The sequence below is a fragment of the Apium graveolens genome, chromosome 9, assembly GCF_009905375.1.
Source record: "Apium graveolens cultivar Ventura chromosome 9, ASM990537v1, whole genome shotgun sequence".
NCBI lineage: Eukaryota > Viridiplantae > Streptophyta > Magnoliopsida > Apiales > Apiaceae > Apium > Apium graveolens.
The window spans coordinates 219,200,858-219,225,347 of NC_133655.1; the positions used below are offsets into that span (position 1 = coordinate 219,200,858).

The following is a 24,490-nucleotide window of genomic DNA, read 5'->3' on the forward strand; positions in this document are numbered from 1 at the left end:
ATAATCAATCGAATAATTTTCTGGTTCGCACGGAAACACCAATAGCATTTAAAACACGTAATATCATGGCAATAAACATTTTAACTTATATAAACACATGATATTTATTCATTTAATATATAATATTCACATAATTTTCCCGGATATTACACGAAGGGCCATCATCTGATGAGCGCAATTCACTTTAAATTTTATGCGATGAACAATGATGCGGAATATGAAGCATTGATCAATGGCCTGAAGATCGCTTTGGAAAAGGGGGTGCGGAACTTGATTGCAAAAAGTGACTCAGAGTTGGCGGTGAACCAGGTGAATGGGGGGGTTTCAAGCACGAGGACCGCAGACGGAATTGTACTTGCGGTGCACACAGCGTCTGATTGGAAAGTTTAAAGAGGTTAGGCTGGAATGTGTACGACGAGAAAAGAAAAGCAACGCGGATGCCTTGGTAAAAATTGGATCCCAACAGGAGACAGTGTTATTGGGATCTATACCCTTCGAAACCCAGGAGATTCCTAGTATTCCAGAGGTAGAGGTGATGCAAGTAGATGAGGCTCTCAAAGAAATATGGATGACGCCCATCCTTGCTTATATTCTTAAAGGAGCACTTCTTGAGGATAAGTTCAAGGCTCAACGACTCCGCTACCAGGCTGCAAGGTATGTGGTATATGATGAAGTTTTGTATAAAAGGGGCTTTAGTCAACCGCTGCTCCGATGTGTCGATAACGAAGAGGGAAATTACATCTTAAGGGAGCTACATGAAGGAATTTGTGGTAATCACTCGGCGGGTAACTCGTTGGCAATGAAAGTTTTACGCCAAGGTTTTTATTGGCCTACGATGTAGGAGGATGCCACGAATTTCGTTAGAGCATGCGATCGCTGCCAACACTTTGCGAATTACTCATCTATGCCAGCGACGCTCTTGACGCCTATGGTGAGCCAATGGCCATTTGCCATTTGGGGAATTGATCTTATTGGATAATTACCTAAGGCTAAAGGAGATGTTAAATATGCAGTGGTTGCAGTTGATGTCAAATACGTTGATCTTATCATGTGCAGGTTTGGAATTCCTTATAAACTTATCTCCGACAACGGAAAGCAGTTCAATAGCAAGGAGTTGCGACAGTTATGCGAGGATCTCAAAATTAAGAAGGAATTTGCAGCGGTCTATCATCCTCCAAGTAATGGGCAAACAGAGGTCGTGCATAAAATAATAAAGCATACCCTTAAGACAAAACTGGAAGAGCGCAAAGGAAATTGGCCCGAAGAACTCCCAAAAGTGATGTGGTCCTACAACACTACTCCAAGATCTACTACGGGGGAAACTCCATTTATGCTGACTTACGGGTAAGCTATGGTCCCTGTGGAAGTTGGCTCAGGGTCGCTTCGTAGAGATTTTTACACAGAGGAAGATGCAGAAGTTAACCAAAGGCTTCACTTGGACCTTTTAAAAGAAGTGAGGGAGAATTCCCAGCTAAGGCTCGCGGCATATCAACAGCGTGCTGCAAGGTACTACAACAAGAAGGTAAAGGGACATCAGCTGAAGGTGGGGAATCTGGTGCTCAAGAAGGTGATGCTAAACACAAAGAATCCCCAGCATGGAGTATTTGGAGCTAATTGGGAAGGACCATACAAGATTAAAGCAATCTTGTGGAAGGGGACTTATCACCTTGAAGATTTGAAAGGAAAGCTGGTTCCGCGAGCATGGAACGCGAAGCATCTTCGAAAGTATTATTATTAAGGCGCGACTTTGGCCCCTTACATATCATGTGTACATTATATACTTAGGGTTGTGCCCAAATTATAGGCTAGAAGCAATAAAATTCCTCCTAGCCTGGGGGGTAGTGCATGTACTACTTACCTTAGAACTAGTTGAAGGATCATTTTTTCGAATAAATTCCCCACAGAGCATAGTAGCCATGGGACTGCTGCACTTTTGACACTAGAGCACATTATTAATAAAAACTTTGAAAAATTTCCAATGGTTGTTTTCTTGTAGGTTTGCTTAGTTATAGGATGCGTCCTCATCACATGACGCGCCCTGAGAAGTAGTCCTTGATTTACAATTATAAAAGCACGACTTATAAAGTGGAAATTAAAGGAAACCCAAGTAAAACTGAAACTAAAACGCGTTTGGACAAAGGACGCGCCCAGTCAAAAACTTATCAAATGAAATTTTACAATGTAAGGCAGACACATGCAAAATCCTGGTTGATACTCCTTCTGGTAGGACGCGTCCTCTTTGTTAAGCCTTTAATTTTAGCATTCGAAGTTATAGGTTGATGCCTTCAAACATGAGGACGCGCCATATATTGTGCATGGCACAACAGGGATAGAAAAGAGTATAACATGTTATCATGTTGAGGAAAAATATATCATACAGGAAATTTAAAACAACTGAAGTAAATGGACTAATATACTACACCTAGACGCGTCCAAATACATGGACACACCCTATAGTCTACGGTGCTGAAATTGAATTAATATATAAGGAAGACGCATCCTAAAACGAGTACGCGCCCTGGCAGGACATCTTCTTAGTTTGCAATGTAAAAGGGGATAACAACAAGATTTGAATATCTAAGCAAAAGGCGACGCGTCCTCAGCTTGGGACGCGCCCATAAGTATGACAGAACAAGATGATCAAGAAAGTAAAATACTCATGGAGATAATTAAAAGGGGAAAACCTTATGAAAGTACAAGCAAAAATAATTCAGAAATAACGAGTCATAAGTTTACAACTTGCAAAGCTTAAAAGGGCCTGCACCTTTGAGATAGTTAAAATAAGAAAGTTCATAAATATAGAGCAGACGCGTTTTAGGCAGGGGCGCTTCCTGTGATTTAGCTTGGTCTTTTGGAGGAGAAGGTTGAGGTGGAGCTTGGTGTGAAGAAGGGGCAGGAGACGCGTCCTTCTCTTCCAAGCAAAGGATGATCCTTTTGCTCTTGATGGAATCCGCAGCTCTGACTTTGAAGTTATTTATCCATTTATGGGTATCTTCATTAAATTTGGAGAAAGAATACTCAGGATCATTTGCTATAAACCCAGAACACCATTCCTCGAACCCAGCTGCAAAACCGTTCTGGTATACCAGCTTCTTCTCCTCCTTCCATCCATGCAACCTGTCATCATTCAGAGTATCCAGTTCCAATTACATGGTGGAATTCAAAGTGACAACACTCTCCATAGCCTTATCCACAAAGGTAACAGGTGCTTCAAGTTGCGCCTTCTCACCTTCAAGACGCGTCCTGTCTTGTTGCAGCCGATTGATCTCAGCATCCTTCTCTTGGGTGAGCAAAGTAATGCTTTTTTCCAAAGATCTGATTTTGTCTTCAGCCTGACTTTTAGCAGTGTCAGTGACAACAAGTCTAGCAGTCATGTTGGCATTTTTCCTTATGTGTAAATGGAGCTCAATTGTTGCTCTCACCATGGCTTCTTCGGTCTATTGCTCTGTTCTGAATGTCCAGCCCCTTACCTCCTCCTCAGTAAAGGTCCCAGATGAGGACGCGCCCATATATCTAAGGACGAAAGATTGATCGTCAGAAATGGTCTTTTGACGTTTGGGAGGCATCTCCTCCTTATTTGAGATGGTGACCACAGTGGTGCCAATGATCTTGGGAGGAGGAGAAGGCACCACCACCGGTGAAGGGTCCTTGGTTTTTGGGTCAGACTTCGCGGAAGCTTGCTTCCCGGCTCTTAGTTTTTTGGAAGCCCCAATAGCGAACCCTTTAGGAAGGAGAAGTCATATCTGTAGGACAAACATGTAAAATATTAGTCCAAGACACGCCAAGAAAGGAGGACGCGTCCTCCATACAAGCAGGTAGTAGTAAAATGACAAGTACATACATCTAAAGGAGAAAATAAACTGGGGACAATAACTAAACATTATGAAACTTTGATACATAAAGCATGACAAATTAATGAGGATACAGAGGTCACAGGCGCGTCCAAATTTGATGACACGCCCAAATGTTGAGGATAAGATAAGTATAAACTTAGACAGGACAAGCAGTAACAAGGCTATTACGCGTCCTAAGCATTATGGCGAGTTCATACTTTCAAATTGAGATGCTAATTTTATAGCTTTGGATGCGTACAAAGATAAATGATGCGTCCTCTCTCATATATACTTACCTCGTTCAAAGTCAAATTGCTTACTGGTATCAATCTCAATCACTTTTGCGGCACTGAGGCCCTTGGCTTTCTCTGAGGCTATGAGAACAGGTTTGCCATTGTGAAACTCGCGGAATTTACAGACAGAACCAACCCGGGCAGACAATGTGCCCATTAGTTTGAGGTTGTCCTTTGTGATCATATCATTGAGATTTCTCTCTGAAGTTTCTGGTGGGAGAGAACGTTGGACCCCAGCAATGAAAACCTTCAAAGACTGTCTTGACAGTGGCTTGTCCTCGATTCGTACAGTTGGGGATAAATTTACATGGTATAACAAAAGATCCCGGGACCCTGTTCATAAACGATTGGATCGCATGGTGGCTAATTCTAACTGGTTCAATACCTTTTCTGAAGGTGGTGTTGAGGTTAAAAACAAGGGGCTCATGGATCATAATCCATTATTTTTTGAAGAACAAATGCAGCTCCAAAAACATGGCAAACCATTTCAATTCTTCAACTACATGATTGAAATACCAGGATTTTCTGATTTGGTCTCTTCAGCTTGGTCCTTGTACTGTGAGGGTTCACTTATGGATCAATTTAGTGCTAAGCTAAAGAATACAAAGCTTTTACTTAAGCAATTAAACAGAGATCATGGCAACATCCAGTCTAATGCGCTTGTGGCTCGTAATGCTCTCTCTGATTTTCAAGCTTCTGTGGGTTCTTCTTCGGATTCTGGGGTTTTGGAAGCAGAAAAAGTCCTCATTAATAATCTTAACAATGCTTTGCTTCAGGAAGAATCTTTCTTGCTGCATAAATCCAGAGTAAAATGGATGCACCTCGGGGATAATAACAACTCTTTTTTTCACCAACAATGCAAAGTCAACTGGTACAGAAATAAGGTTCTTACTCTTGTTGATGCTGAAGGTAATACAGTGCATGGCCAAAACAATTATGCAGAGGTTGTAGTTAATTATTTCTCTTAGTTGCTTGGTAGTCCCTGTCACCAAGATTCTTTGGACCTCTCTTTGGTTAACTGCAAGGAGCTTAATAATGAGCAATCTAGAGCTCTAACAGCTCCAGTTACTGATCTTTTGATTTTTGACACCCTCAAAAGAATGAAAAGGAACAAGGCACTAGGGCCTGATGGTGTCAATGTGGAGTTTTTTATTGCTACTTGGCATATTACAGGCAATAGTTTCTGTGATGCAGTTAGATTCTTATTTGACTCAGGCACCATGCACTCAGGTATTAACTCGACTTTCATTTCTCTAATTCCTAAAACAGTGGCTCCAACTCGAATGAACGACTTCAGACCAATTTCTCTTTGCTCTGTGATGTACAAATATATTTCTAAAATCATTGCCTTGTGTCTTAAGAATATCATGCCTTCTATTGTTGATATAGCTCAATCTGCTTTTATTCCGGGTCGATCTATTTCTGACAATGTGCTTCTAGCTCAAGAATTATTTAGAGGATACGACAGAGACTGGGGTTCCAAAGTGTGCACTCAAGATAGACCTTCATAAGGCATTCGACTCTCTCAGCTGGAACTTTATCCTAGCAGTTCTTAACAGAATGAGATTTCCTCCTATGATGATTACTTGGATCAAATCTTGCATTTGTACGACTAAGTTCTCTGTCAAATTAAATGGTATAATCCATGGCTACTTTGGAGGAACTAAAGGGTTGAGACAGGGTGACCCTATATCTCCTTACATCTTTGCCCTTTGCATGAACATTTTGTCCTGTATTCTTAATGAGACTCTTGAGCATTTTAAGTTCCACTGGCGTTGCAAGGATCTCAGGATAAACCATCTATTTTTTGTTGATGATGTGATGTTCTTCTTCTATGGATCCAGTAGTCTGTTGAGCATATTTTGAATTCTATCACCACCTTTTCATTATGGAGTGGTCTGGTACCTAGTATAACAAAGAGTACTAGCTTTGTTTGCAGCTGTGACAGCATTTTCCTGAATTGGTTTGATACTTTGGGCATCCCGAGAGGTCACCTTCCAGTCAAATTTCTTGGTGTTCCTTTAATTTCTTCGCAACTTTGTGTCAACGATTGCATGCCATTAATTGATAAACTTACTTCTCGAATGCACTCTTGGGCCACCCTATTATTGTCTGTGGCAGGGCAAGTTCTTTTAATCAAATCAGTTTTGAATGCTATTCAAGCATTTTGGAGTAATCATTTTTTGTTGCCAACTTTTGTTCATGCAAATATTCAGTCATTGTTAACCAAGTTTCTTTGGAAAGGTAACATAAACCATAAGGGTGGTGCTAAAGTGGCATGGACTGGGGTTTGTCTTCCAAAAGAGGAAGGGGGACTGGGTTTAAAAAACATGATAGAGTGGAACAAAGCTCAGCTCATTGATCATCTTCTTCGAGTGGTGACTAAGTCAGACAGTCTTTGGCCTCGATGGGTTAATGAAACAGTCCTAAAACACAAACACTTTTGGATCATTAGCATTCCTACAGACTGTTCATGGATTTGGAGAAAGGTTTTAAAGCTTCTTAGAATTGCTCTCCAGTTCATTTCTTACTCTGTTGGTACGGGTAACACTATTTCTTTATGGTTTGATCTATGGTGGGGAGGAACTTGTTTGGCCAGTTTACACTCTTCTCCTATCATAAACCAGTGTGGCTTGCATGCTAATGATATGGTCAGCAAAATCATTTGCTCAGGGTCTTGTTGTCTCCCGGTTCCTAATGCTAGGCACCACCACCTTGACCCCCTGTTACAGCATTGGCTTCATAATTTCGACTTTCCAGCTATTAACCCGAGTGGTATTGACACTATTCTTTGGGATGATTTGGTAGCATCTAAAGTTAAAACCTGGAATATATGGAACTCGATTCGAACCAGGGGAGATATTGTTGCTTGGCATGGTGCAGTTTGGAACAAGCTTCGAATCAATAGGTTTGCACATCACGAGTGGATTCTCTGTCATGGTCGACTCAATACCTTGTCCAGATTGCACAGATTCGGCATTTCAGATTCTCAGCAATGTTTCCTATGTATTGGAGGAAGGGAGACTGATTCTCACATATTTGTTCACTGCACTTATAGTCGATGGATTTTCGTTAAACTGTTAGCTCTTGTTGATCTCTCGGTTGTTGGTGATACTTGGGTAACTCTGATTCACCACCTTTCTAACATTGAAGACAAGCTTAGAGGAGTCATTTCCCTTTATCTCATGCAGATAAACTCCAATACATCATGGAGGGTACGCCCAATCCGATATTATGATACATCATGTACAAAGCCCAAGCTCATTTGTAGGAGTTATGTGATAGTTGTACAGGGGCTACATCGTACCATCTCAGGACCTTTTTCATATATGGATGTAAGGGCGCTCCCTCGCCCAGGAAAATCAGTTTTGGTGTAAGGACCATCCTGGGAATCCTTTGGTTTCCAACATTAAAAATGTGTGGTCTCATTGTCAGAAGAGGGCGCTCCCATATGCCCTCCATGTCATAATACTTCATGCACCATTGAATCTCCAAGTCAGTCACAGTGGAATCAAGAGCAACACAATCTAGCATGTCCTCCCTCTTTCTCCAGACATTCTTTTCTGCCTCTGGAAGATCTTCAAATTCTTTCCAATCAAAGTCCACTTCAACATCGAAAGGCTACCAGTGTTCTAGAGGAGGGTCGAATTTTTGGGGAGATACTAAGTACTTCTCGAGGTCGGGAATCCTCTTCTCAAATTCGCTCACGCTAAGAGGTGACGCGTCCAAAACAAGTGACGCGTCCAAGATGGGAGACGCGCCCTGAGAGGCTGAAGCTTTGTCTTCCGAAGGCACGCGAGAAGGTGAATGAGTTGAAGTGGGAATAATTTCATCATCGGTCCAGTCCTTCATGGTCGAGCTAGTCCTGAATGGTGAAGTCCTTTTGCGTTTTAATTTTTTACGCGCCTTGTACTTAAAGGAACGTTGTCCATGGATTCATTACTTGAGCTTGAAATAATGGAAGTTTTTGATTTAAGCTCCTGAAAAACTTAAGATTCCACTTCGAGAAATGAAGTAGTCCTATGAAAATCAACTGGCTGGGGATCGAAAGAAAAGGGAGGAGGAGAGTAGACCCCTATACGTTGGTTGAGAACTTTAAATGGATGAAAAGGTGAAGAAGAAGGTGCGTCCTCCAGCTGAAATAAAAAGGAAAAATATTTTTTGAAGACGCGTCCAAGCTTAAAAAAATAAGGAATTAAAAATAAATAAATAAATATATATATATGGGAAATCAAGTGAGAAGATGGGACATTTTGAAAGGACACGTCCTACAAGATCTACCGCAGGGAGTTAACATAGGCAAAATAACGTATGGCACGTCCTAGTACGACAGCGCGTTTACTCTATTTATGTTGAGAAATAACTTAGACAGATAAAATGCAATAGGGAACATGACGCGCCCTCAGTGGTAGATGCGTCCAAAATGTTTAAAATACAGCGGAATCATAATCGATTATGGGCAATTTGGGGAACATCTAATTAAACCCTAGAAACATGCAATTACAGAATTAAAAGAGAAAAATATGGGACTTATTGTATACATACATATATATAAACACAGAGAAATGAAGAACAGGTTATAGGAAAATGGAGCACACGAACGGTTTTTTGCATATTATAATTGATTTTCCTGGAGAAATAAAGAAATAAGGGGATATTTACATACCTTGGAACTTGGGGAGTCGATTTACTGTAAAAACTTGATGAATGGCAGGTTAAATCACCGGATTTCTGGCTAGAACTTTTAAGAGCGGCAGAGATGGTGTTCTGAGAGAAGAAAGAGAGAAAGAAGGTGAATGGGCGGTTAATTATTGAGAGTATTTATAGAGAATTGGTGATGACGTGTACAAACAGCTGTCACGCAACAGTTAGTTTTGGGGATGTAAGGTTTTGACGCGTCCAGGTTGGAGGACGCGTCCTGATATGTAACAGAAAGCTAATCCAAAATTTTTCTTGTGGTTTTAAGTAAAAATTCCAATTTTGTTTTCAACTACAAATGGAATTTGGGGGGTAGTTGTTATACCCAAATTTTGGTATTGGAACAACCTGGGTCAAACGCGGGTTAATTACGGTCAAATTCGGTACTGCATTGCAAAAGGATAGGACGCGCCTAGGCTAACAAGACGCGCCCTCCTTTGTGGGAGTGTTTTATGAAGGATGGTCTTATGATGAGGAAGTTTGGAAGCACATGCCCCGGAAGAACGCGCTCAGGTGTATTGGACGCGTCCAGTATGGTGGAAATATCTAACAGTTATAGTTATTTGGCAATAAAGATTGGAGGACGCGTCCTGGTATGTTAGATTCCAAGAGGTGTGAATGCCAGAGGGAAATACCAGTTTCATGAAGGTCATGACGTGCCCAAGACTTTACACGCATCTTGTGATGGAAAGATGAATGGAGGTTATTTTTTACTAACATATTTATTGCGGGTACTCTTAGAGGAATTCCCTCTTTGAGACGGTCAAGGAGGGGGATGTCCGTAAAAAGCTTGAAGGCCTCTAGGGGTATGCCTGATGATTGAAGGCCTCCTCCTGTATTCAACGGGTGTCCTTGTTGGGGATGCGGGGTTAACTTTGGTGTGTGCTTTGGGAGCTCTGTTCTTGTATTCAACGGGTGTCCTCGTTAGAGAACTTTGGAGTCATCATGCACTTTGCACCCACGAGCTTGGGATCACCTGTCCTGCTATCTGGTGGGTTATCCACATTCAGGGGACAGGAACGCGTCTGGTATTTGGGGTGAACCGTGGTTATACTTGCGTCCGTAAATCAAGGGAGATAGCTGTAGCAGAGTGTTATCCTTGCGCAGGGAAATGCATTATCCGTGAAGTCTTACGATTACGGACGAGCCTTGGGCCTTTGCGGTTGGGCCTCATAGTTGAACATTCCTAAAGCTAGCGGAAGATAGATTCTGGAAGGACTTCTGCCGGGCCAAGGAATAAGAAGTCTAAGCCCATTAGATTTCTTGTTCCCCAAGAACTACGTCAGACTTGATCCCTATATAAAGGGTACGTAGGCACATTGAGAGGGGTAAGAAGTTGGGAGCTGATAAGGGAGCCACCACTTACTCTAATCAATCTCAGCCTGAGACAATCACAAACCACCACACACCGCCTGATTTTACGGCGAAGAACCACCGTCATAGATCTTAATTTCAGCGAGAAACCTCAAATTTTGTTGTTACCAGATTCCTCCATTAACACTAGTCTTAAGCTATCAAGTATTTACAATGACATTGTGAATTTAAAGTGACTCTTATTTATGCATTAAAATCACATATTCAAACGTAGAATTAAAATTTAAAAAGTCATAATTTATAATTCTAATGCACTTTAAATTTTTTTGTTTGTAATTCGTATTTACCTATTAAAATTTTATTAGTTTAAAAGTCATAAAATGCCAAAAAAAATTATATGTATATGTTATAAAAAATGTGCACTAGTAATGTATGACATTATTTTATGTACCAGCTCCAACAATAATCATTAGACAATTTTTGTATCACCAAACTTGTAAAAAGTTTAGAGTATCTGGAGTTAATATACTAAAAAGTATTTTTATTTTTGCAGAAAGATATAAAAAATACTGGACTTATTTAAGATACTTAATTTTTCACAAAACATATAAAGCAGGACTCATAAAAAATTAAATTTGTTATCAATGTCACTATCTCGATCGACTTCTATTAACTAATGAGGTAATTTTTATTCATTTTACTCATTAATTTTATATGATTTTCATTTTTTATTATTTCATTTTTAGTTTTTTTCTTTATTTTATAACCTAACACAGCCCGCAAATCCAGCTCACAACCCAACCCGTCAACCTAACCCATAGTAGAAATGGGCACTAACTTCGGCCCGACCGATTCCGCCCTGATCCCCACGCCAAAAGTGACGGAGATTTGGAGATTTTTATGGGTACAGGCCGGGGAATGGGGACGATTTCAAAAAAAAATTGGGGAACGGGCCGGAGACGGTTTTTTATGTCTACCCAGCCCGATTCCCCGCCCGATTTTTTTTGTTCTACGATATATTTATATATTCTTATTTATCTTAAAGAAATATGTACGTGCTACAAATAATTTACATTTTCTATATTGTTAGAGATGTTTTTAGATACTATCTTTTTCAAAGTACAAGGTCAGAGTGAAGTACTACAAATATACTTTGATTTTACATAAATATTTCATGTATCAAAAGATAAAATTATTAGAATTTGCAGTTTAATATTTTATTTTTGCTATTTTTTTCTATATATTACATGAAAAAAATTATTTCATAAAAATTTTGATTTAAATGTAATATCCCCGATTACCCACAGAGATCGTCGTTCCCCATTTGGGTTGGGGACGGGGAATGATATATAGTCTCCGGCGGGGAATAGGGATTAGGTTTGAAGTCACGGGCCGGGGGCGGGGATAGTACTATCCGGCCCCGAAGTGACCCCATACCCATCCCTTTAACCCATATCCCAATCCCCAGCCCATAGCCCAACCATTCCCGAACAATGTATTGGTCCCGGGTCAACCAAACTCAGCCCAGTCCGGCCGAGCGACCCAGCCTAGTTCATCCATCGGGCTGGTTCAGTGCTTACACTTTTTAGTTCGGCCCGCAAAAAATCCAAACACAAGCCAAGCCTTGCTCATCCCACCCATTTGGCCACGCTAATGGTAAAACATGCATGCTCAACTGAAAACATGCATGCTCAACCGAAATGGCTCTATTGGGAGTTGTCTCACATCGTTCGTGCGATAGACATATTGATAATTACTGGATGGGTATTCGTGATATGCACCATTTTATTAAATTTCTTTATAAATGTGTGTGTAATATAAAAACTTTAGTAACATATCATTATTAAAAATTTTTTAAAAAATATTGGAGTAGGAAAGAAAATTAGTGAAATTTAATAATTAATGAGGGGACAGAGGTTAGAAATTTTTCAAAGAAGAATGTGAGTTATTTGAGTAGTAACTAAAGGTGGGAGTTAGTAAATTGATGTTAGGTGAAGAGAAAAGCTTATAAAGTCTCGCGTGACAGTTTGCTGATGTTTTTTACTTAGATATTTAAATGATAAGGCAACAGAGATTTAAGGTTAATAATTTGATTATTGGTCCTCGAAGCATTTTCAATGATGATAACAAAATATAATTTATTAGCTTAAAAATAATAAAATAAAGATTATGTAAATTTTTAGCTGAGGGAAAGGGTATCCACTAGGATGCTATTATGTATAATATGATAGGTAAAATTATACCCATGAATTTTGATATTTCAACTATTTATATTTTTTGCTAAGGGTTAATATGATTGAAGTGCTCAAATTTTTATAAATCATTTAAAATTGTCATCTAGATGCCCATATAGATGCCATATAAATAATAGGGGCCGGTCTACAACAAACGTTTGTTGTAGACCGGTATACAACAAACAGTTTCTCCACCGTTGGATGGTGGATCTAACGGTTGGTAATTAAAACAGCCCCAAAGGGACCGCGGAAATTTTCAGCGGTCCGTGGTAATTACCAAAATACCCCTCCGCACGGACCGCGGAAATTTTCAGCGGTTGGTAGCGTTTTTTGTTTACCTAGTTCTTGACAAACACAGTCTCTCTCAAACTTATATACATAAACACAGCCGCAACCTGCAAACACAAACACAAACACACAGCCAGCAGACCCAGCATAAGCAACAATCACAGCAACCCAACCTTAAATCATTCTCCTTTTCCGTTATTAAGGTATATAATCGATTCATTTATGTTCTTTACAGTTTTATTGATATAAACTTATATTTTTCTTTTGTTGTAGATCTTATTTTGTGTATGTAATTCAAAATTTTAGGGTTAAATAATGTATGAATTAATATATGAATCGTACTATGATTAAATTCAAATTTTTAGAATTTCTAGGGTTCATAATTTGGACATGATTCAATTTGATTTTTAGGATAAATTAGTGTTAATTTAGAATTAATTTAGTGTATTAAATTCGAATTTTTAATGTTAATTCGAATTTACAATTTCCATTCGAAATTTTAATAATCGAATTTATTATTTTAATTCGAATTTACAATTTTAATTTGAAATTTTAATATCCTTGTGGAATTAAAATTAGTGTTAATTTAGAATTAATTTAGTGTATTAAATTCGAATTTTTAATTTTAATTCGAATATTAGTGTTAATTCGAATATTTTGGAATAAATTTAGGATATTTTGGAATAAATTTGGAATAAATTTAGGATAAATTCGTGACAATTTATGAATAAATTTAGAATTATTCGTGATATTTTAGTGCTAAATAGTAAAATCCATTTTTTAGGATAATATTTAGGATAATGCGAATTATTAAACCTTATTTTATTTATAAATCGAATTTTAGTGTTACAATACAATTTTAGTGATAATTCGAATATGTAGGGTTAAACTTATGTTTTTAGGATATAAACTTATATTTTTCTTTTGTTGTAAATCTTATTTTGTGTATGTAATTCAAAATTTTAGGGTTAAATAATGTATGAATTAACATATGAATCGTAATATGATTAAATTCGAATTTTTAGAATTTGTAGGATTCATAATTTGGAATTGATTTAATTCGATTTTTAGGATAAATTAGTGTTAATTTAGAATTAATTTAGTGTATGTAAAATTGAATTAACGTAATATGATTGTTTTTATTGTGTACGTTGTGGTGTTTTTATTGTGGTGATTGATGAATTTTGTTGGCAATATTTTCAGGTATGTATAATTTTGATGATTTCGAGAATATGTTGCCGGGTCCTAACGCACATAATATTATTTGGGACAATCGGTATCACGTCAGTGAGGATGTTTGGGATGGTGCAGGGAGAAATGAGTTGCAGAGCTATTCGGGAAACAAGTCATTGCACATGTGGAAGTTAAGAAGACCACAGCGGGAATTGCTACACATGCTTGGGTTTGGGATTTTTGCAGACCCTGTTGTTGTCTTGGCTACTGACACTCGGTTGATATCTGCTTTGGTGGAGCGTTGGAGACCTGAGACCAACACTTTTTTCACGAGGCAGGGCGAGATGACTGTTACATTGGAGGATGTGGGGTTTATTTTAGGGGTGCCAGTTCAGGGGGATGCGCTGACTTGTGGGGTGATAGAGAACAAGGCGGAGTATTTTGCTAATAATTGGTTTGAGCCTTTGACCGAGGAGGAGGTGAAGGAGGCTTTGTATCGGAATAACATCAAGCTGGGGTGGTTGTTTGAGAGATATGGTGCACAGAAGCCTGAGAAGAACAATATGAGGGCCACGGTTGTACATACCAAGGCATATCTGCTATTCATTATGGGTTGTATCCTCTTCCCCAGCATCAACCGCTCTTTTGTTCATGTTCGGTATATGCACCCGTTGATTAATATGTGGGAGATTCCTTATTATGCTTGGGGTGCAGCTGTGTTAGCTCATATATACCGGGGTTTGGAGATTGCTGCAAGGAAGGGCAGCAAGAGAATTGCTTGTTGTGTTTGGGTGTTACAGGTTTGGTCTTACGAGAGATTTCCTCGTATTGGCGTGCCTTTACGATCTCCCGGTCAGGAGGATTATCCGGTTGCTGAGGGATGGGCCTATGCTAGTGATACTCATGTCGGGGTTTCGAAGAAGCGCAGGATGTCAGGCCCTCACCATAGCTTACCGTTCTATAGGGGTGAGTTTGATGGTGTTGCTGGTGATGAGGTGGTCTGGAGGCCGTATGCTAGGTTCGAGGATGTTATGGACAGCGAGATGATACAGGCACAGTTAGCTGGGTGCGGTCGAGTTCCCCTTGTATGTTACGACGTGGTCGAGTGGCAGCATCCGGACAGGGTGTCGAGACAGTTTGGTTCTAGTTCCCAGATTCCACGGGCACCGGTGAACATGGTTGGTTACAGGGGGGCTAAGGATGCCACGTTTGCAGGGGAGGATTGGCTAGTGCGGTGGTTTATTGATATTGGCAAATGGGCCAGGTTCTGTTCAGATTTGGATGGCCTTGTTGATGACTCGGTAGACATAGCTTCGGAGGCTGATTACATGGCGTGGTATGCTGATATATCTCGTATGCGCATAGGGAAACCCGATCCACAGCCTCAACAGCAGTACAAGACGAGGGAGTTGTATGATAGCCTCGAGGGCTATGAAGTTGTAAGTGTTTTACAAATATGTATATTTCATATTACACACCCACACACTACAAAATTTGCATTCACACGTATTTCATCTTGATGATATGATATTCTTGTGGAATTAATGAAAAAATGTTTGCTTGTTTTTGTTTATAGATGGTTGCCGGGCTTAATATGTTGAAGCAGCTGGACGCTAGGGTTCCTCCTGAGTTTGTGGAGGAGTTTGGGAGGATTTCTGCTACCTTCCTCACACCATTCTCTCGGTTGATGAAGAAGATCAAAGGACCCGCCTACAGACCTCCCACATTTCAGAACATAAAACCAGATTTTATTGCACCTTTGGCTGACGACTTTGACATTCCAGCCATTCCTGCCCAGGATGTCGTTGACATGACACAGCCATCCCAGCATGTGTCTCAGCCACCCCAGGCTATTGCCTCATCTAGTAGGCCCGTGAAGCTTGCATCCCGCAGGATGAAAGAGGAGAAGTGGAGTATCACTAAGAGTCTCAGCATGACAAAGAAGAATGCTATATATTCAGATTGGGGATGGGGCTTTGGGATGGCGCCGAGGAATCCCGGTGGTCTTAGTGTTCAGGACTATCACGTCCATGCATCAGCTATGCAGAGTCTGGCTCCAGGAACATGGGTTGATGACAGGATCATATACACTTATATGGTATTGTTCGTTGTCTAATATATTTTAGTTTTTGCATTTATTTTACTTGTTGCATTAATTTTACTTGTTGCATTTATTTTACTTGTTGCATTCATATATACTTGCAGGGATTGCTAAGGACTCGGGAGGAGGAGATTTACACTGGAGGTATATGGGAGAGGAAACCCGTCTATTATTTCATGGATCCCTACTTCATGGTTCTTGGGAAAGGACATGTGAAGAAAATCAGAAAAGCATCGAGGGTCGGTGGAGATACATTACAGAGGGCATGGAATAAAGCATTACGTAGCTTTACCGGTTTTCCAGTGCTACTGTTGGTCCTTCCGTTCTCGAGGCGGGCTACATATTCATCCCATGTTGTGTCGGAGATGTGCATTGGGTTTTGTTCATGTTCGGTACTAGACGATTTGAAGGTCTTATCATAGATTCAATGAATGACGAGCCGGATTATCGTGAGGATATACGAGTGGTGGTATGTTCCTCTACTATTACTGTCTTCTATATAGTCCTTACCAATTGTATATTATATTCATTCTCGGATCATAATTTCATTGCAGTCATGGTTGTTGCCTAGGCTATTGCATATGGTACACCCAGTCGAGGGGCTTGACCCTACTTCAGCCGAGGTCCTAGCTCTACCGTCCAGGCCAAAGCAACGAAACTCTAATGATTGTGGTGTTTATGTGATGAAGTACATGGACTACTTCACACAAGGATATGACTTAGCTGAGGTACCAAATTGGTCGCAGGAGGAGGTGGATACCTTTAGGTATCGGATAGCCAGGGAGCTTCAGTTAGGGAAGGCAAGGGGGATTCCCGGGATTCGTATGCGTAGGCGTCACGAGACTTCGTAGTTGAATTTCATAGTGTTTTAGTTTGTCGGATTATGTAGTTGGATTGCATTTCATTTTAGGTTGTCGGATTATGTAGTTGGATTTCATTTGATTTTAGGTTGTTGAATTATGTAGTTGGATTTCATTTTATGTTGTCGGGTTTTATTTGGTTTATTTGGTTTGTTTGGTTTGACGTTGTTTAATTTTGTTGGTTTTTTGTTATTTTTGAGCATTTTGGGTTGTTGTGGATTTTGGTGGAATTTGGTAGATTTTGGTGGAATTTGGTGGATTTTGGTGTTGTAGGTGTTGGGATTTTGGTGGAATTTGGTTGTGGATTTGGTTGTGAATTTTGGTTGTGAATTTCCTGGCTGATCTGTTTTCAATATGCAAAAAAAACAATTTAATGGCCCCAACCGCGGAAAATTTCCGCGGTCCGTCTACAGCCCAACCGCGGAAAATTTCCGCGGTCCATCAGTTTTGTTTTTTGCACCTGAAAACAGAGCAAAAGACAGGGGAAACAGAGTATGTGCAAATTAATCTTCTGTTGAAATTGCTTAATTTTTGGAAGTTAGTCCTAAACTAACTTCCACTAATCCAAACTACTTTCAAAAGTCTTAAAATATGGTAATGAGTGATTTTCAAAATTTTTTTTATTTTTTTTCATTTTTTACGATAAATTGAAAATTCCTTAAAAAGTCAACGAAAGTCAACGCTTGTCCAAATATTGAAAAAAACTTTTCAATACATTTCATAACAATTTGTAATGTATAGTTCGACTTGTAAACTTTACTTTTCAATCTCAAATTTTTAGGTACACTTTCAATCTCAAATTTCATACTTTAATTCATAGAAGATTCATATAAATTCATATAAAATTCAATGAAAATACATAGATTCGAATGAAAATTAGACGATCAATACAATCCACTAAATTTTATGAAATATATTGGTCCTAACCAAAAATACCTAGTATATTAGAAAGACCACCGGATAACCGGTGTTGAGCAACTCCTTGCGTAGTATCCACGAAGCATGCAATATGGTAGAGAACAAGTACACAACCATCACGGATATGGCCTTCCATAAGTTTCCAAGGGTAAGGGTTGGAGTCGTTCCAAATGGTAACCGGAATCGTATTCGAGCCATCGTAGAGACGAAATCTTGCAAAACATGTCCCGCGTTCCCTCTCCGTCCCTCCCGTTAGGTGTGAAACCCAACCCTTCACATATTCGATGCGTATTTGGTCCATATTACAACCCTCACGAGGCCTCAAGTTTACAATATCGGCAATCCGATCACATTTAACAAGCTTACCGCCATTCCATCCGGATTTTTTCCATTTTCCATCGGGCGTGTTGTTGCCCAAATTCAAGATCGGAAGGAAGTACGGATCCGGATGAGAGTTCACCAATCTCCACGGTTCAGTACCCTCCATCCAATTGCATGCCTCGATCCAATTTTTGGCCCTATAAGCCTCCTCATCGGGTGGGTACAAGTCTGTTTCCTCTTCCTCCATATGGGGCGGCTCGTCATTGTCCACAAGGGGCATCAACTCTGCACATGCATCTTCCATCTCACTAAAGGTTGGTGAGACCACATCTTCCTCGTCATTGTCCTCATACCACGAGTCGCTTGGTAGGGAGTCCGAGAATGTGTTGCTAACGTGGGAAACCGAATCACAACTATGATCGGAGTTGTTCTCACCACTATACTCGCTAGTCATGTTACCTATCACAATAAAACACAATTATATGACAATAATTGGCAATTATATGACAATAAAACATAACAAAAAAGAAAGCAATGTTAAACACTTAAAATTGAAATACATTTAAAGATTACAACATTCGGTTACAAAATGGTACACCACTAATTATATTGCGATTCTTGAACATTTTTAAGATCTTCTAGTCTACTAGCACACTTCCTTTTATCATGGCCTTCCATTTGACAATAAGTGCACCTTCTTGGCGGCTTCTCCTTTTTACCAATCGATTCTATTGGACTTTTGAAACGAACGTCCTTCTTCCTCCCTTTAGTTTGGGACATAATAGGGTCAAGAATTATTTCTTCATGAGCACTTGCATTTGGAGCTTGCGAATTGCTTTCGTAAGATTTAATTCCATCAACGCTCATTTTTTCGAGAATTGGTATTTCTCGATTCATCACTCCAACGGCATAATCATACCGTTTCTTGGATGCAATGCTACTTTGACAAAAACTCATGGTTAACATTGTCATGCTATTAAATCGATCGGTTGAGGTCATCTCATGACTTTGTCCAACATCCAAATTGTAAGGCAACACACCATCAACTCTATTGGCATGCATTGTCCACCTCCGGTTTATGTAATACGGGGGAATTTCCGAAACCCGTTTCTTAGTGAAGACCGCCAATAGGTGTCTACAAGGTAGCCCCGAATGTTCAAGCATTCTACACGTACACATTCCCAAAGAGCTTGCTTTCTCGAATGCCACAAAATAAATATTTCTTCTCGTAGACTCGGACATGGGCCTATAACAACTATAGTACGTATAAACATCCCCCATTCTCTCCCCTTCTTCACTAGCTCGTCGGTCTTTTTCAACAAAGTATTTTGAAGACTCGACCAATTCATCTTGAAATCTTCTAAACATTTCCTTAGTGTAGATACAAGAAGCATGATACTCCAATGTGGTATGCAATTTCATAGGACGTTTTAGATTAATGGTGACATAATCTTCTTCCTTCTCCCTCATGAATTGCCTTGCCAATGCTTTTTGGGCATTTTCAATGAATTCCTTCAAACCCGTTGCCGAACTCACATACTTATCAAAGAAAGAATTCATCCCCTCACTCCTCGATGTACTATTTTGAAACGCCGAAAATTTGTTTCTAGTATATGCAGGAATCCACTTGTGCTTCAACTCATATAATCCCTTTAACCATTTATGATCTTGCAAGTGATACTTTTCCACAAACGACGCCCATCTAGCTTCAAAAACACATTCGGTGAGAGATTTATAAATGCAATTGTTGAAGTCCGTCTTGAATTCCGGAAAAGCCGAATAATAATGAGCTAATTTCTCCGGGAATTTTTGACTAATGTGCCAAGAACACAATAAATGGGTAGTATTCGGGAGTACAACCGCAATAGCGCTTGCCATGGCTTGATCTTGATCCGTGATTATAGTCAATGGAGGATTATTCCCCACACCTTCAAGCCAAGTACGAAAAATCCACTCAAAAGTCGACGCGTGTTCATCCCGCATCAATGCAAACCCGAAAATTACCGATTGATAATGATGATTGACTCCGGTAAATGGGACAAATGGCATTGCATACCTATTTTTCCGATAAGTGGTATCAAAAGCCATAACATCGCCAAAATTTTGGTAAGCCATTATACATCTCGGATCAATCCATACTAGACACTTCAAGCGATTCTCTTCATCGACTTCGGTCCTAATAAAATATTTAGAACCACTTTCTTCATTCAACCTATGCAACAAGTCCAACCCCGCTTGGGCGTCACTAATCTCAAACCTTTTCATCCTCTCGTCTCTTAACACATTCCTAACATGTTGAACATTGAAACCAACTTTGTCATTACCTCCATGAATGTTACCAATCACATTCATCACTTGACAATTACGAACCCCCGAACCATAAAGCGTTTTTATCAAACTACGGGTCGCGGTGTTGACATGTCTTTCTCGTTGTACCAAATTCATCTTACTAGGGGAAACAAGACCGTGGTTGTGTACCAATTCAAGGCTAGTTACCTCCCAGTGACGTTTTTTCTTTTGATAATTGACATACATCCTCACCTTGCACTCGCTTTTAGGAAGAACCTCTCTACGCCGTTTATTTTGACTACTCTCGGTGACGACACTTTTTCCATAAAGCCTACAAACATATAAACGACCATATATCTCGTTGTCTTTATTACGATGGCTAGCTTGAATTTTAATCGCAAATCCATTTCGTAAAGCATAAGCCCTAAAAAAATGACCGGCCTCATCCACACTTTGAAAAATTTGATTCAAATATGGAATCCCCCCCCCCTCATCAACATTTTCATACAAATTTGCATCCTCTACATTATCAATTTCATCCTCACCCTCAACATTATCACTATCATTTTCGACCTCATTTTCAACCTCATTTCCATCACTTTCATCTTCAACATCAACCAAATCGTCATCTAAATTAATAAATTGCTCATTTCTATCTACAAAATCATCATCTTCAACATATACAGGGGTTTTAGGTTCTTCACTACTATTTAAACTATCAAGATGTAAACTACAATCAATAGCCTCTTTTTTTTCATTTTGACGTTTATGACGAAACATGCGAGCAAATAATTTATCCGCCATGAAAATGAGAAATTTAAGACAAGAAATATACCTTGGATTGACAAAACAACTTGAAGTTCTTGATGAAAATCGCCTAAAATGTAAACTTGGAGAGAGTAGAATTTTTCTACAAAATTTTGGTGTTTTTGTGGTGAAATGAGGTGCTGTTGGGATGCTGGGGATAAGGGGACAGCACCCAACCGCGGAAATATTCCGCGGTCCGTCCAGACCAACCGCTGAAACTTTCCGCGGTCCGGGTACCATCTCACCCATTAATCCCCATCCAACGGCCCTTAAACTGTTTGTTAACAACCTAATAATAGCAAACAGTTGCTACATATTGGTCCCCATAAATAATATAGCTAAGATTTTTGTTGCCTTGAAGCTATTAGAGTAACTATCGTCAAAGAATATATTTCACGATGTAAGGAAGTTGGTACTATTCAGACAAATAAACAGTTTTGTCTTTGATGTTTAGATGATGGCAACAAAGATTTAAGGTTAATAATTCGATATTGGTCCTTGAAGCTAGAGGAGAGCATGGGCCGGTTAGCCTCGCGCTTGTTGCTAGTGAAGCTAGGTACTGGACCTTTATGTTTCTATAAAAGCATGTAGCTTTCTGAGTTCTGACTGTAGCCAAGAGCCAAGTGTGTGCTTTTGTACTGCCTCTCCAATCAAACTTATAGGTGTAGTAAAGCAACCTTTGCAGAGGTCCGAAGAGTGTAAGTTATTTCTTAGTTGTTGCTATGTGTAGGCTTGAAATATGAATAATGCAATAATGGTTTAATTAATTTATTTGTAGATTTCAATAATATTTTTGGATGGTTGCAAGTTTGGGGGCTGTTACACGATGATAGCTTAATCATGTTCTTGGCGATGCTCTTGCTGAAACAATGGTACTTCTCACAACATGCTTTCCATTAATCTCATTCCAGCTCAAATATCCATAGTTACCAAAGTAATCACTCTGTGGACTAAGACTCAGATCAATGGTGACTGTCATGTTGAACTCTGCAGTGCTGTACTTTCCGGAAAATGAGATTGTTGATGGCTGCACAACGACACTCATCCCTGTAGATGGAGTACTTATGACAGCTCGATAAGAAGAACTTGCATCAACTGTGTTAGTTAACACTCTATTGAAGGTGTAAGTAGCTGTTTTAGTTTTGTTAAGAATGACTATAAAAGAGGGATAGTTAAGATCAAGAGTTGAATTTTCACATGAAAAATCAGGTCTTCGTGCAAAAAGCATGATCTCGTCCCTTGTGTAGTTCATGGCACAAAGGTAACTGATGTAGTCTTCAGGTTTTATGTCATACACAAGACCAGGATCCATGGCCTTGTTGGGGTTCACATGTCCTGCACCATAGTCAAGTGGAGTACCAGCTACTCCGGTTGTCATGTCTATGATCGCACCATTGCTGTTGTCAAATATGTCAGCAGTTGTCATCATTGCAGATCTAATAGCAGCTGAGCTCCAGTCCCGGTGTGTGGCTTTCAGTAATGCAGCAACACCTCCTATATGGGGACAGGACATGGATGTACCCGACGAAAGTGTATAATCTGTGAGCAAATAATCATCGTCTCTGATTAGGGCAGATGCTCTGTTTGGTGCCCATGCAGCCAGTATATCAACTCCTGGTGCTAATATATCAGGTTTTAGGATCCATGGAGACCTTTCGTCAGGACCTCGTGATGAAAAAAATGCAACCTGGGGTGCTGGCTTTGTGCCCAATTTAGTTCCTTGGAACTTTATGCTCACTGTTGGATCATCTGTACGGGTTAAGTAGTCCTTCACAAGGTCACCATATTTCCGGTTCATGACGACGTATGGCAAATTAAAATCCTTAGGCGCTAAAAATTGTGCTTCATCTGAAACGTAAATAGCACCTGCAGCACCAGTTCTGTTCATCTCAAACAGTGGATCCGCATCCACAATAGGGTCATTACTGAAATCGCAGAAGATGTACTTTCCTTCTACCTCTTTAGGTTCTAAAGAATAGGCACGACAAACTTCCTTACTTTTATTTCCGTGTCCATAATAAATAGGTACCCTGGACACCAACAAGTTTTCAGGATATATTGATTTTCCACTTGCAAAGACAGTACCCTCACCAAGAGTTACATCTGCTCTGAATTCTCTGTCTACAGTCCCCGCACCAACCGTTGTGATCCATGGAGCTCCATTGAAGACAGTGTAACCATGAGGACCTCCATTGCCAGCAGAACATGCTACAAAAATTCCTTTCTCCATTGCTGCAAAAGCTCCCAGTGCAATTGGATTTTTATAAAAGGGTGTCGTCTCTGGAAAGGCTAACGACAAGGACATGAGATCTACGCCATCTTCAATGGCTTGATCCATACCGGCCAATGTGTCACTTGCTGCTGCATCATATGAGCTGTTAGCGAACAACACTTTGTACATGGCCAGCCTAGCCTTAGGTGCAATACCGCTAGCTGTTCCCTTTGCATAACCAAAGTAATCAGCAAATGGGGCACGGTTTCCAGCAGCAGTAGATGATGTATGTGTCCCATGGCCCCAAAAATCCCTTGGAGAATCATAGTCATCAGTTTTTGATATGTTCATTTCCTTCTTCATTCCCTTACTGAAAGAACGTGCTCCAATAAGTTTTTTGTTACAGTTTGAAGAGTTGAAATCAACACCAGTTTCACAAGCACCACGCCAGCGGGAAGAGACAGGGGACATACCTTGATCACTAAAACTTCTACTTTCAGGCCATATCCCACTGTCAAGTATGCCTATAATCATATCATCACCGAATCCAGATGTTGGCCACAGTCCAATATGTTTACTGAGGCCTAAAAATACCGGAGTGTGAGTTGTGTGACGATGTCCAAATGATTCATTAAATGTAGCAAGATGGCCAGACATTCCCTGTAGTTGTTCAACATGTTTGTAGGAGAGAACCGCACTGAAGCCATCCATGACATGATTGTAGGTATATAAATGTGCTGGAGATATGCCATCTTTTTCAAGAGACGAGAGCGTGGACATGTACCAGCTATGATGCGTGGAGAATGGTGCTGGCATCATCGATTTGTCCATGTGGATGATGTAGGTTCTATAATCTTTTAATGTTGAGCAGAAGACAGCCATTGAGACAAAGAGTACTACTAACGAAAGTCGAAATTGTGACCTCATCACTGGTTTATAATCTGGCTCTAAGATCCTGAAGTCTTATATTTATAGTACATTACTCTTTCCAAAATTTTATATCAAGTGTTGAAGAGATAAGCGGCGGAAGGGCGTTACAAGATGATGGTGAACATACCAACTAGCAGCTGAGAATCTTAGGTTAACACGTTGAATTTTACAAAAATAACAGAATCTCATGCTATTAAACAATAATTTCTGGATGCCTGA

At 39.8% G+C, this 24,490-nt stretch overlaps 4 protein-coding genes across 4 annotated transcripts; 2 read left to right on the forward strand and 2 right to left on the reverse strand.

Annotated features, from left to right (window-relative positions):
• Nucleotides 1-313: 313 nt before the first annotated feature.
• On the forward strand, nucleotides 314-1,348 carry LOC141685956 (uncharacterized). The gene is made up of 2 exons (XM_074491029.1): nucleotides 314-837; nucleotides 1,057-1,348. Exons 1-2 carry the CDS (start codon nucleotides 314-316, stop codon nucleotides 1,346-1,348), a joined length of 816 nt encoding a protein of 271 aa, XP_074347130.1.
• Nucleotides 1,349-1,351: 3 nt separating this feature from the next.
• LOC141685957 (uncharacterized) lies at nucleotides 1,352-1,738 on the forward strand. The gene has a single exon (XM_074491030.1). The coding sequence runs from the start codon at nucleotides 1,352-1,354 to the stop codon at nucleotides 1,736-1,738; it is 387 nt and encodes a 128-aa protein (XP_074347131.1).
• Nucleotides 1,739-18,633: 16,895 nt separating this feature from the next.
• Nucleotides 18,634-21,378, reverse strand: LOC141685958 (protein FAR1-RELATED SEQUENCE 5-like). The gene has a single exon (XM_074491031.1). It carries the CDS (start codon nucleotides 21,376-21,378, stop codon nucleotides 18,634-18,636), a length of 2,745 nt encoding a protein of 914 aa, XP_074347132.1.
• Nucleotides 21,379-21,851: 473 nt separating this feature from the next.
• Nucleotides 21,852-24,268, reverse strand: LOC141685959 (subtilisin-like protease SBT1.7). Its single transcript, XM_074491032.1, has one exon. It carries the CDS (start codon nucleotides 24,266-24,268, stop codon nucleotides 21,968-21,970), a length of 2,301 nt encoding a protein of 766 aa, XP_074347133.1. The 3' UTR covers nucleotides 21,852-21,967.
• Nucleotides 24,269-24,490: the final 222 nt, after the last annotated feature.